Source organism: Rana temporaria, chromosome 6 (assembly GCF_905171775.1).
Source record: "Rana temporaria chromosome 6, aRanTem1.1, whole genome shotgun sequence".
In the NCBI taxonomy this organism is placed as follows: domain Eukaryota; kingdom Metazoa; phylum Chordata; class Amphibia; order Anura; family Ranidae; genus Rana; species Rana temporaria.
Genome location: NC_053494.1, coordinates 157,797,627 through 157,812,610, shown reverse-complemented (window position 1 = coordinate 157,812,610; position 14,984 = coordinate 157,797,627). Strand labels below are relative to the sequence as shown.

The 14,984-nt window shown below is 37.2% G+C and overlaps 1 protein-coding gene across 1 annotated transcript in view; it reads right to left on the bottom strand.

The window, feature by feature from the left end:
• TTN (titin) overlaps positions 1-14,984 on the bottom strand; it is a 326,833-nt gene that overhangs the window by 247,755 nt on the left and 64,094 nt on the right. Inside the window, 16 exon segments of the mRNA XM_040358499.1 lie at positions 1,662-1,850; positions 2,038-2,163; positions 3,610-3,894; positions 4,123-4,354; positions 4,533-4,698; positions 4,814-4,955; positions 5,107-5,367; positions 7,990-8,250; positions 8,513-8,773; positions 9,360-9,623; positions 11,003-11,263; positions 11,362-11,622; positions 13,604-13,867; positions 13,941-14,213; positions 14,298-14,564; positions 14,667-14,948. Of these exon segments, the coding sequence (XP_040214433.1) occupies positions 1,662-1,850; positions 2,038-2,163; positions 3,610-3,894; positions 4,123-4,354; positions 4,533-4,698; positions 4,814-4,955; positions 5,107-5,367; positions 7,990-8,250; positions 8,513-8,773; positions 9,360-9,623; positions 11,003-11,263; positions 11,362-11,622; positions 13,604-13,867; positions 13,941-14,213; positions 14,298-14,564; positions 14,667-14,948 (3,795 nt within the window).

The following is a 14,984-nucleotide window of genomic DNA, read 5'->3' as shown; positions in this document are numbered from 1 at the left end:
AACTTTACTGCACCGTAGGTTCAAATCAAAAATGTTTTCCAACAACAGTGCAGTGATATGCTTTAGGTGATGTTCTAGATACTTAGAAATACTAATGCAGGAAAGGAGGCTTGTGAAGTGAAGAGGTTAAAAATGTTCTGTAGTACAATTGGTGGTATGTAGGTGATAAACTAGGCAAAACAAGAGGTGACATAGTGCAAGTAAAATGGAAAACTTCCCAAAACAGGAGGTGAACAAAATAGAAGTAGAGTGGAAAATGTTAGTAAGAGTGTATACGACAGTCTCAAAATAAACTGCACTAGAAGGCAGGGCTTTACCTTCAGAAGTTACTGTTAAGGTAGCTGCACAGGAGACTTCACCAGCACTATTTCTTGCTTTGCAAGTATAAATCCCAGCATGCTCTATGAATGCATCAACTATAATAAGTATAGCAGTATTTGTAGACTCATCAAAATGAAAGACAATATTTTTTGATGAAAAAATGGCCTTTTGGTTGTGAAACCACCGAATTTCTGGCTTTGGCAAGCTGGAAACTCTTGCTACAAAACGTACTGTTTCCCCACTCTGTACAGCACAACTAGAAATAGGCTGGATGAAGACAGGAATTTGAGCAACCACTTCCTTCTTAAATGACCCAGGCGAAGTAATCTGCCACTGGGAATCGGTTGTTATATCCACATAATGTTTAAGGCCTAAAAAGAAGCATGTCAAACTTTATTTAAAACATTAGATTTTATTCATGTGTAAATTATTGCAACAATATGGATTAAAATGTATGTAAACTATTATGACTGAGGCAACCCTAGTATACCAAATTACAATCATACAAAGTATGTGTAGGCAAACATAGCTAAAAATGTTGTTCCAGAGTACAGAAAATAGTCCAGTTCCAAGGCATTCAAAAAAACATTAAACTTTTCATGAAAGAATAAGTTACCAGCAATCATCACAAAATGCCTTGATTTATTTTGCACATTTGTGCTTACTGATAAGGGGCCCTATGTGTAAGTAAAAATATGTGAAAACTGTGAAGGCGATTTGCAATGATTGTTGTATAACTTAAAACTTCAATAAAGACCTCCGGATTTCCAAAATCCCATCACACTGGAATGTTTTTTCTGCTCCATGGAGTGCTCTGCAATCAGGCAAAGACTGAGGTCAGAGAGGAGATATGCAAAGTTTTCCCATGCAGTAGCAGCGTATGAGTAGAATTGATCTAAAAATGTTGATGTTGACACTAAGGATGGAATTTCCTTTAACATTATATTATGTTTTTTTTAGCAAATCATTTATAAATGAGTTCCACGTTTGCCTTTTTGTTTTGGCTTTCGTGTGACACAGAAAGACTGCACCTTTGATATATACAATCAAGAAGATGTGATTAAATGAGGGATAAGAGTGCATAGCAGAGAATAGAAAAGAAAGGAAAATGAAATGAAATGAAATGACAGTAGACAAGAAAAGTAACACTGACAATGGAGAAGGAAAATGATGTGACTATTCCATATTCTGGACAAGAATATGTATACTTTAACTAAAGACAAAGATTCCATTAGTGGACTTGGTTGTCAATGAAAGACAAAGACTATATTAGCACAGGTTGTTAAATGTCTACATATATACTGTATATATTACACTAATAACACCTGTCATGTAATTACCTTCCAGTCTCAGATTTGCAGTGCAAGAGACTTGACCAAGAGAATTGCTTGCTGCAAAAATGTAGGTGCCTTCATCTTCGGCATAGGCTTCTGCAATCCCAAGTTGATACGTGTCTTCAAACTGAGTCATTTTAAAGAAGCGAGATGGCTTGATCTCTTTGTCTTTGCTGTACCAGGAGACCTTCAAATCTGTGTTATGGCAAAAGAAGAGAGCATTACAAAAGATATAAAACTTTAGCAAGTAATAATCTTATAATGCAATTCATAAGTAAATTGTAATACCTCTTCTTGAATTCTGAAGTAATTGCATCACTCACCACATAATAAGGCTATAAATATTAGGTATTATTATTCTGTTACTGAATATTGAACAAACCTGTGCCAGAGACACGACACTGGAAGATTGCAGGCTGGCCTTCAGCAGTGATTGTATCCCGAAGAGGTGTAATGATCTCGGGGGGGTAAGCTGGTGCCTCTAGATCTGGGGACACAACTTCTGGAACTAAAAAAAATGAAGCAAAATTATTCACAACACATGTACTGTTAAGTCAAGTGTATACATATTTGCAATTCTGATAACATGTAACAGATATTTTTAATCAAGCTTGATTTTATAATGTAAGAAACCACCACTATAATGCTATTTATGTCATTATAAGAACAGAAGGAATAAAAAAGACCAAAGTCACATGCTGATAAAAAAAATTGGAGGGACTTTCTCAAGGCTAAGTTTACATTTTACGGAAACTGGCTCAAGCAGACAAGGGGTGGCAGTAGTATAAAAGCACCATGCACTTTGTCACATTATACTCAAATGAACATGTCATACCTGCATTTTTGTCCCCCAAGCAGACTTAAGCCAAAATACTCCATTGTTGACATTCTTACATTCTGTATTCTGCAGGACACAACAACCATTGGCACTCACCTCTACCAATGCAGGAGCAAGAGTACTTCCTTTTTCAAAAGCCAAGCATGCACAGTGAGTGCTCACTCTCCACCTCTCTCCAAAGCTGAGCTCAGCCGATGCTGGGATAGGCAGAGAGAACATGCATTGTGCATGTGCAGCTTTTGAAACAGCAAGCACATTTGCTCTTCAGATGCTAGAAGGAAGTGTCCTGCAATTAACCCAGGATGTAAGGATATCAACAATGCAGTCTACATGGCCTAGAGGTATAGCACCTGCATCTAATTACATTTTAACAAATGCATCTAACTCTATTTTAACAAACCTCACAGTACATTAAAAAAGTACGAGGGCCCCCTTTCTGCATAAAATCCACTACAACCAAATCACATTAACCAGGGTCTGATAGGAATGGAAAAAACACAATCACTTCCAGCGCTAATAGGTCTTCCAAGGTGTGATGTAACAGATATCAGATAAAATGGTGGTATAAAAGGTATATATGGTATCCAAAAACTAGGTGGATGCTTCCTTCCTCAGATGGGGTAATCCAAAAGGAACTAAAAGAAAAACAGAAATGGAAGGCGCGCACACCTAGTGCATTACCAGAGATAATTTAATAATAAAAATGTTTTTAGAATAAAAGTGAGTACTCACAAAATGCAACTGACAAAGGGCCATAAACACAGTGCATGGACATGCACAGAACACAGGGTACAGCTAACGTGTTTCGGGGGCACACCCCCTTCCTCAGAGCTAGCTGTACCCTGTGTTCTGTGCATGTTCATGCACTGTGTTTATGGCCTTTTGTCAGTTGCATTTTGTGAGTACCCACTTTTATACTAAAAACATCTTTATTATTAAATTATCTCTGGTAATGTACTAGGTGTGCGGGCCTTCCATTTCTGTTTTTCTGATAGGAATGGCTTTAAGGATGTCTTAATTCAAGACAAAATCTACAACAACTAGGATAAAAATACATACCGAAAATACAAACTGGTGCTTATATATTTTATTTTATAATTTTTAAATGTACCATACCTTCAACTGTAAGCGTTGCAGAGGTGCTGGCCATTCCAGAATCATTACTGGCTTCACATGTGTACAGAGCAGCATCTTCAGGGAAAGCCTCAATGAGCAATAGTGTATATTCTTGTCCATCATGAAGAAACTTGGACTTGAAACCAGGAGACAGCTTTGTTGAATCTTTGAACCAAGCGACGGTTGGTTGTGGCTTACCAGTCACTACAGTACAGAAGCGAGCTGGTTTGCCAGATTCCACTTGCACATCCTCCAGCTTTTGTATTATAACAGGAGGCTCTGGAGCTGTTAACAAGAGCAAACCTCTGTTAATGAGTCATATAGTGACAACTGATTACTGACAACTGACACTACTATTATTGTTTTAAATGATTTATTTAGCAAAGTTGAATGCTTCTTCATTGACCTAATATTTATTCTTAGGAAATTATGTGAACCATACCTTTAATAGCCCAACAAAAATGTTTATTTCCCTAAAGTGGATATTCATTTTTGAGATACATTATTACTCACCATTCACATACAGTGTTACGGAGCTCCTATTTCTTCCAGCCAAGAAAGTGTATTCTCCACTGTCACTGATCCTGGTTTCGGTGATGCTTATGCGATGCACGCGTCTTTCCACAATGTACTCATACCGTTCCTCAACATGGAAGTTTATATCGATGCCATCCTTTAACCAGCGGCCATCTACATCATCCTCATTGACCTCAAACTCAACCACAGCTCTCTGTCTCTCAACAGCCTGAAAATAATAACATTTAACTAAATATAAAAAACATTCTAAAAAAAGAAATTTGTTACAGCTTTGCAATCGCTAGGAAATGTGACTTTTAACATTAAAGTATTATCTTGTGTCATGTGGACAAAGTATTGTTTTTTGAGGTAATATAATATTGATAAATGCCTATAAAAACAATTACCTGAACTTCTCTGCGAGTGGATGTGATGCGGACATCACGGCCTTCAACATGTAAGCTCGCTGTGGACATGTTTCCACCAGCAACCACAGAGTACTGCCCAGCATCAGACATGCGAGCAGAGGAAATCACAAGACGGTGAACATATCTTTCACTCTGAATCTTCACCCTGAATATAAAAAATAAATAATAATAAAAATAAAATTCTACTGCACTGAACCTGTTGAAAAGTAATTGTTATATCACCACAGAATGATTATCACATGTGGAAAGAAAACACATACCTGTCAGTAATCTGAAGTTCTTGGCCATCTTTCATCCACTGAACAAGCAAGTCAGGTTCAGAAATTTCACACTCAAATGTTGCTCTCTTCTTTTCAAGAACTTTAATTTCCTTAATTGGTTTCCTGAATTCAATATGGCGAGCTAGAGAGCAACAGAGAAGATGAATTAATTTTCAAAATAGTTGATGTTTGTGGGTAAAGTGAAACAAGATCATAGATGGTTAGTCATTTGTTTTTCTTATAAAAATAAATATACAATGTTTAAAAGTTTTTCTTTTTGAAAAGTATTATACCTTCAACATATAAGGTAGCTTTAGAGACTGCATTTCCGGCAACAAAGCTGTATTCTGCAGCATCACCAAAGTGGACATTTCTTATAGTAAGGGAATGAGAATATTGTTTGGCTTTTATCTGGCAGCGGTCTGTAGATTTGATTTCAACACCATTCTTTAACCATTTAAAAGTGATGCCTTCATGGTTTACAGTCACTTCAAAGGTAATGGTATCTTTTTCTTCAGCATTTATATCTTTCAACATGGATGTAATCAGAATAGCTGTAAAAGTCAAACAGAGATTTCATTTTAGCATCAAATCTCATTAGTTCAATTCAAATAACACTTCTGGGTTCACATTAAGCCAGGTACACACTATAGTTGCACAAAAAAAACTGACAGCTCCAATTGGAGCCACTGTACCAAGAATGCATAGTTAGTCCAGCGATCTTCCCCACTGAGCTGTTGTGTTCTTACAGGGGGACGGCCCCCTGAAAGAAAACTCAGATCAGCGCTCTCTGCTATTGGCTGAGAGTGCTGATCGGGAGTCGGTTGGATGCTGGTTTTCTGAACGGCCAGCTTCTGTCGGACAGACTGACATACACACGGGCCGAATGTTGGCCGTTTTTTTTTAACCAACTGTTGTCTCCTGACATTCGGCCTGTGTGTATGGGGCTTTAGTGTAAACGCTAAAAGCATGAGCTAACCAGTTTTCATTAACCCACTTTCTTTAAGCAGCCAAAATAGTTAGGCATTCATATTAAAGCTAAACTCCAGTCACATACAAACACCATTTAATCCGATTATGCATTCTCTAAAATAAAATTCTCTAAAATATCATTTGTTTTCTTTTACCTAAAAGTAACCTAAGTACATTAATCTATCTTAATAGCAGCTTCTTGCAACCCCTTAGAAAAAATAATGCGACTAGAAAAGGAAGGGACAGCACTTCAAGCCAGTCAGGGCTCTTTTTGCTTTGCACAAAACAGCTTACAGGAGATAACAGCAAGAGGATAACCTTATCAGTCTGTGTTCTGCTCTTTCATTAAATACCATAGTCTGGGTGAGTACGGAAGTCGGGACTTTGCTATATTGCCCAGATGGTTTACAATCTTGCTATACTGCTCTCTGCAGCAGCACCTATCACAAGACTGGCTGAACAGAATTACAAATACTTTACCACCTCAATACCGCATGCTGTCATATGATGTCCTGGTATTGAGGGGGGATATCTGAAGGATACCTGCAGCTACAGGCATTATTCAGATATCCTTCTTTTCAGCCGGCGATTCTGCGCACCATAAGAATGATCATAACGGCAGTTCCACCACTTGATCATTCTTATAGGCGATGGGAGGGCACATCCCCCCTCCCGCCGCCATCCGGTGCTTCTCCGGGCTCTCCCGTGCCATCGGGGGGCCGGAGAACGAACCGGCCTGCCCCGTATTACGAGGATAGAGATTTTCTATGACCGTCGGAGGCCCGGGCGCAGCGTTATGACATCACACCCGGGTACCTGGAAGTAAACAAAGTCGCAATCGCGGCTGTCGGCATGAGATCGGTGATTTTTTTCACAATCTCATGCTTTCAAGCCTGGAGGAGAGATGTGGGGTCTTATTGACCATGCATCTCTCCATAAAGAGGACCTGTTACAATGATTCCTTGATTTTTTTGATCAATTTTATTCCTATTACAAGGAATGTAAACATTCCTTGTAATAGGAATAAAATTGATCAAAAAAAATGTAAAAAACGTTGTAAAAATAAAAAAAGTAAGTAAAAAAAAAATTATATTTTTTTTAAAACGCCCCTGTCCCCGGTAGCTCGCGCTCAGAAGCGAACACACACGTAAGTCCCGTCCACATATGTAAACGCCGTTTAAACCACACATGTGAGGCATCGCCACGTGCGTTAGAGCGTGTGCAACAATTCTAGCACTAAATCTCCTCTGTGACTCTAAACTGGTAACCTGTAAAAAAAATTAAATGTCGCCTATGGAGATTTTTAAGTACCGAAGTTTGGCACCATTCCATGAGTGTGCGCAATTTTAAAGCGTGACAATTTAGGTATCTATTTACTCGGCGTAACATCATCTTTCACATTATACAAAAAAATTGGCCTAACTTTACTGTTTTGTTATCTTTTAATTCATGAAACCGTTTTTTTTTTTCAAAAAAGGGCATTTGAAAAATGATTGCGCAAATACCGTGTGAGATAAAAAGTTGCAATGACCGCCACTTTATTCCCTAGAGTATCTGCTAGAAAAATATATATATATAATGTTTGGGGGTTCTGAGTAATTTTCTAGCAAAAAAAATATGATTTTTATATGAAGGAGAGAAGTGCCAGAATAGGCCCAGTATTGAGGTGGTTAATATGTAAAGCAATCAATGTACTGTATATGCATTCAAGTTTATTTGTTAACCTAATGTTTAGCTTTAAAAAAAACATTATTTTTTATCACCTTGTGACCTCCATAATTTGATAAAACGGATTTACAGTTTGCCTCTATCTGAGAACGCTAGTTAGCTGTGTTCGACTTCTATACTTTTAAGTAAGACCCAGACCATGCATGCTATAAATGAGTATCATAATTCTTTATTATTATATATGCTCCTGGCCAGTGACTCAGACAATGCAAAGCATCTTCTAGCGACTAGCATTTTCAAAAGAAGCCCAGCAATGGCAGCCTACATCATTTTTTTACACTTAGTGCACTAAAATTCTGTTTCAGTTACAAACAACAGATGCAATAAATAATGATAATGGTAGTAACAAGTGTTGAATAGTATCATTATGGCTATTAGAATACAATTAAGCATTTGGTTGACAATGTTTTGTTATTGTGAAATTGTATAAGTATGTAACTAAAATGGATATTAGTTTCCTTTCAAATCATACATACGTTTCACAGTTAGAGTTGCGCTGACTTTGTCATTTCCACAAACAAAGGTGTACTCAGCAGAATCTTCACTACTTGTGTTCATGATGATCAATTGATGAAGTTTACCCTGAACCACAATCTTAAACTTCTCGCTTATTTCAATTTCAACTCCATTCTTCAGCCATATGGATGGAACATTGAAATGAGACACCTCACACTGGAATGAGGCTGTTTTGGTTTCAGGGACTTCAATGTTCTTCATAGTCTTTGTAATATGTAATGCTGAAGGAGAACAAAAAAAATGGATTAATTTAACATGGCAGAAAGTTCTGGAAGTCAATTTCACTTACACAGAATATTTGAGAATTCCTTACAAGGGCAATATTCCTGCAGCAAAAGGCAGCACAGAAAGGGTATCAACTGATTACAAGACCTGATTACAATCTCTACACACATGAAACATTTGGCTTTTTAAAGGTTTGTGTTACTAAAGATAGCATATTAGAGAAATTGTGACGGAATATAATAACTAAAATGTGCTTACTCTCAACAAAAAGTTTAGCTTTGCATTCCAGCTGTCCGACCACTGCAATGTATTCTCCTGCATCTTCAGCAGTTACGTTCTGGAAGACGAGTTTGTGGACTTTACGCTCTGATACAATCTGATGCTTATCACTTGGTTTCAGCTCCACATTCTTGAAAAGCCATTTCACTGGCACAGTGTCATGGGAAACACTGAGTTCAAATGTAGCTGGTGTATTTTCTAGAGCTGTTACATCCTTGGGTTTTTTAATGATTTTAACAGCTGGAAAATAAAATATAAAGCTTAATTACAGCATGCACTAACAATTATTTTTTTAGTCTTTTACATGTAGACAAATGAATGGACTGAATTCATTTCATCAGATTGTGCTGTTCTATTTGTAAAAATGATCTAAACTTTTAAAAAGAATTTCAAGAAGTATGGAATCTCCTGTTTGATTGTAGCCTTTTCAACATAGTAATCTGAAAATATTTTCACTCTCCTCAGCATCAATTAGATAATGGTGAAATAAAAATAATGGGTATTCCCGCGCTAGTATGGAATCTAGTATAGAGGATACTATATATATATATATATATATATATATATATATATATATATATATATATATATATATATATATGTATATATATGTATATATATATAATGGTGGCATCCCTTCTGGTTGCATTCTTTACATAGATTGGAGGACTGGAACACAACCGATATGTTTTGCTTTACAGTCATTCAACACACCCTATTAAGTAGCAGGTGATATCTGGAAATCCCTTCTCTGAAGTTGAGAGAGACCTAACAGACAGGAGATTTCCATTTTTTCAGAACACTCCCTTGAACTTAAGTGACTTACTTTCAACATGAAGTCTTGCATTTGCTCCAATTTTGCCAAGCTTGAAGCTGTAAACGGACTCGTCTGGGACAACACATTTTTTGACTCTTAAAGTGTGCACTGTTCCATCAACTGTGATTTCATACTTGTTATTGGATTCCAGTTCAATTCCATTTTTAATCCACTGGGCACCCTTAACATCAGGGTGAGTAAGTTCCACACTGAATATAGCATCTTGTGTCTCTGTCACAGTCTGGTTTTTAAGTGTCTTCTTGATTTTGACAGCTAGAATATATGATACAATAGTCATTTATAAAATCAAATGCAAAGATTTTCCCTGCAAATGTTCTGATCATTGAAATCTATAAAATTGTCTAGCCCTACTGCTATTTTCTTCCCTTAAACATATATAATTTACATATTGAGACTTTATAAATTATGTTATGTACACCATATTGCTAGGGCCCCATTTTAAATCACACGCTTTTCTAGGTGCACCCTATGGCTATGTCTTTTTTTGTTCAGTCAGCCACTTCATAGTACCATGTATACTATGTATGCATGTATTTTACATGTTATAAAATGTATAAATAGTTAATGAAAATGTATAGCATATTATGACCTATTTTCTATGCCTTCTTATTATGCGCAGGACAAACAGAAATAGGTAATTTATAATATGTTTTTAATTAAAAAATTGTACATATGATATATTTATTATGGCCTTTTATATTTATAACTTCCAGCTGGCAGATACAGCTCTAGACTCAAGTTCACATGTCTACATTGTCAGCCGCACAATGTGTATACGCTCCCTGCACATTGATCAAGCTGTCACCAACAGCTATTGGCCACTACTTCTGATCCAGAGCATATCGGACAGACTCCTTGATAATGTGACTGTCATTAGAGCCAATGGCAGCGGTCACATGATATTGAAAGCTTTTTACCCCCGAGGTAATAAATCCCACTGGTGTTAAGGGGTTAATGAAAATGCATAATGTTTACAGAGCTCAATGCTTGATGATAAGATTACATACACAGCTAAATGAGTCAGTGGGGTAAGTTTCCCACCTCTCTTCTTACTATATTTTGCTCTGTACAAAATAATAATACAATATGAAAAGCGACAGTGACTGCTCTGACCCCTGTTTAGAAAACCCACAATGCCTCGGCTACCTTGTTGATCCTGCCAGTAGCATATGCTTGACTCACAGATTAAGCTGTGCAGGTGTAAGTACACATGGCTAGCACTGTGAAACTGTAATTGGCTCATTAAATCCGTTAGATAGCCGTTTTCCTATGGGTGTGCCCTGTATTCATTTATTTGCAAAATAATAAAGTGTTTAAAAATTATGAACTTAGTTCTTATCACAATAGACAAGTTTTACCCTATTTGTTTTAATATTTTGTAGACATTTTTGTATATGTTTTGCTTCACTAAATACATGATAACACTTTATACCTTTATTACTTTCCTATTTTCTGTTTCATTTTGTTTTGATATTTAAAAGTGAAATAAGGAATTCAAAAAATATATAAACTTGGAAAGATTAATTAGTTAATCAATACTGACCTAATAATCTAATAAAATATTTTCCTGAAAATTTGCATGGGAATGAAATCATAAAAATAACAAAACAATGAACAATTTCGATACTTACCCTCAACCTTCAACTTTGCAGAAGTCTTTGAGGTTGCTACTTGGTAGGTATATTCACCTATATCTTCAAGCTTGCTAATAGGAATTATAAGCTGTCTTTTTCTGCCTTTAGATTCACTTTTGATGCTGTCAGTAAAACTTATTGGCTTTCCTTCTCTCAGCCATTGTCCTTTAGAGTCTGGGTTAGCCACCTCACACTCAAAAACAGCTTTCTGAGATTCAGCTACTGTGAGATCCACGAGTGGCTTGCTTATAGCTCCACCTATAGAAGCAATAAGGAAGAGAAAAAAGTAACTCAACTCTGAGGTTAAGTGAATATATATACTGCATTGACCTATAGTTCTAGAATTCTGTCAATACCTGAAACAGTAAGTTTCCCACTAGTTTGCTGTTCTCCAGCAAAGAAGGTATATTGGCCTTCTTCATCCTTCATCATGTCTGTAATTGTCAGAGTGTAAATCTTGCCCTTGGACTCAATCTTGTATTTGGGGCTTGGTTTGAGTTCTTCATCTTTGAAAAGCCACAAGGCATCAATTCCAGAATGGGACAGCTCAACTTCCATTGTGACATTTTGTGTCTCAGTGCATGTTTGGTCACTCAGTCCTCTGATAATGGTAATTTCTTAACGAAAATAAAGAGCAGTGTTAATGTATTACTTTCTATTCAAAAAGCACAAAATGTGACATTCTGGAATTTATTAGAACAAAATAGGGACTTAGTGTCATTACTATGGGTAACACTTGTTTGCCATGCTTTAACCACTTGCTGCCAGATCACAAACCTGTGCATCATTTGGCTTCAAGTGGCTGTACCGGAGTGAAGCCTGCAGCTGCAGACATCACCCCGGCACTGTTTGTTAGAGCTGATGGTCTGCTTTCTTGTGATAACAACCAATGTGGCTAAGCAGCCACCTGGCTGTTATTACAAGTGGTGGGAGGGGATAATCCCCCCTCCTGCTGCCTTTCGCAGGTTGCCCGGGCTCTCCCATCCCACCGGGAGGCCCGAGCCACCAGCTGGCTCGTCTGCCAGTTGCTCAGAGATCTTCGATCAGGTCTCGGATGTAATAACCCGGAAGCGTCATCGTGACATCACTTATGGTTTACTGGCACCCTAAAGGCACCAGTTTTCAAAAATCTAATGTTAATGTTAAATATTGGCATTTTGAATACTTTAAAGCGCAGAGGAGGGGTTTGGGGTCTTATAGACCCCAGATCCCTCTATAAAGAGTGTCTGTTACTGCCTATTAGTAAAAAATCTATGTTTGGTGTTGCGCTCCTAAATAAATAATAAGTGCTACAGAATCACACTAACATATATATATCAAATATAAATAAATAGATGAAGTATGTTAAAAGTCCATGACTGAGATTGCAAAACATCTAAAAAATATAAATAGACTGATTAAATCAATAAAAGTCCATATAGTAAAATAAAGTGCAAATGGTGCAAAATAATGGAGCAATAAACAATTCCTACAGAGGACATAAAGTGCAAATGTAATAATAAGGTGCTGTGTAGCATCAATAAGTGATGTTGAGACTTCAATGGAATGAAATCTTCAGTGACTTCAGTGAATGAAATCTTTGGTGTGTAAAACACCTGTAGGTGTACTGTTGTAAGGTAATCAGCGTGTCAGAGTGTAAGGGCTAGATGATCGCTCAAGGAGGAGGGTCCTCTCCACATTCCTATCCAGGGGGTCCCGGTGTATCTATAGCCTGATATCTGCTTCCTCTAACATCCCATCTCCTAGGGCTAGGTCAGTCAGTGCAGATCCACTCAGGTAAATAGACCGGGGATGTATGGAAAAATTCACAAAGGAAGAAACCTCTATAGTGTAGTAGGTTGAAGCTATTTATTTGTAACCACAATAAAGAACACCCAATCTTGGATAGACGGAACCCGGAAGTGACGTCTGGCCGCGAGCTCGGTGCTCGTTTACTTTGTGCATGCTTTTATTATGTTAAATGTGAGTACCTCTATGCTTTTTATTGTGGTTACAAATAAATAGCTCGTAAAAATAGCCTGCAAATATAAACAGTGTGCAAACCACACATGTGAGGTATCTCCGCCATTGTTGAAGCAAGTGCAATAATTCTAGTGCAAGACCTCCTCTGTAACACTAAACAGGTAACCATTAAAAATGTTTAGAGCGTCGTCCTATGGAAAATTTTAAGGAACATAGTTTGTCACCATTACACGAGTCTGCACAATTTTAAAGCATGACATCTTAGGTATCTATTTACTATGCGTAACATAATCTTTCACATTATATAAAAAAATTGGGCTAAATTTACTGTTTTTTTTTAATTAATTAAAGTGGATTTTTTTGTAAAAAATGCGTTTGAAAGACAGCTGCACAAATACAGTGTGACATAAAATATTGCAACAACCGCCATTTTATTCTCTAGGGTCTCTGGTAAAAAAAAATATATATATATGTTTGTAGGCTCTAAGTAATTTTCTAGCAAAAAATACTGATTTTAACTGGTGGTTAAATACTCGCTTAGTAGGAGTATGATTTTATGAAGTTGAAATGTGTATGGGATTTCCAGTAAATTTTGATAATTAATTTATTATTTCACTTGTCCACAAAAAGACTTACTTTCCACAGTAAGGTTGCAGCTAGTTTCTACTTTTCCAATTATAAGTTTGACTTGTCCTTCATCAGAAGCATGGACTCTTGAGAATACAAGTCGTTGCTTGGCTCCTTTGGCAATAACTTGCACACGATCATCAGGTTTGACTGGAAGATCATTTATAGACCATTTAGAGGAGGTCATATCAGGAACTGAAACTTTACATTCAAGTACAGCCTTTGTTCCTTCGATGGCATGAACATCTTTCAGAGGGATGACAATCTCAACACCTTTAAAGGGAAAGACAACAGTCAGTAAAAGAAGGGATACATAGTAATATTTCCTTTGGACTTGTATACTTACTGTAAACAGACAGCCGCCCAGATGTGGAAAGATCATGATCTGGGACTGTGAAAGTATATTTTCCAACATCATCAGCAGTAGCATCTTCAATAAGTAACATTTGAGACTGTTTGTCAATTACAATATGGATGCGATCACTAGGGTTGATCTCCTCTCCATCTTTAAGCCAGACGCCTTCTGCATTTTCAAGGGACAGTTTGACCTCAAGCTGAGCAATGTCACCTTCACAAACTTTCTGGTCTGACAGTCCTTGCAGAATTGATATAGGACGAGCTATGCATAAGAAAAAGAACCATTAGAACTAGTTGGCATCTATGGCAATAAAAAGTACTTAAATCTGTAACGCAAACTACTTACGTTTGACTTTGAGCTGTGCAGAAGTCTTCTTCCCAGCAACCACAAAGCTATATTCTCCTTGATCTTCCTTTGTAACATCTTTAACAGTAAGAACATGGCGCCCCCTGCGGGAGGTAATCACATATTTGCTATCGGACTTTATCTCAGTATCACCATGATACCATTTACCCTCTGTGTCTTCAAGAGAAACAATGCATTCCAGTTCTCCGGTTTGTGTTTCTGAAACTTCAATGTCTTCAAGCTCTCTGGTAAACTCAACAGGGGTACCTGCAGTACAAGGACACATGTTCAATTTCATGGCTTAAAAGCATCCTATGTTATCAATTTCTTTAAGCAGTTTAGTTAGATTAAAATAATGTTTTTTCTTACCTTCAACTAAAAGTTTGGCAGTTGTTCTCACAGATTCATCTTCTTTAAGGACACAGCTGTAATCCTCAGTATCTGACATATCAATTGTGAGAACAGAAAGGAAGTGGGCCTTCCTGTCAGAATGCATTCTGTACTTATCACCAGAGTGAATCTCCACGCCATTCTTGTACCATTTCACTTTTATAAATGGCTCTGATGTTTCACACTCAAAGGTGGCCATAGTGTCTTTTTCTTTTGCTGTCAGATCTTGTAAGTCTTGTGTGAACGTTACCAACAGTTTACCTTTAGGTAGAAAAAAGATGTCATACCACAGACCAG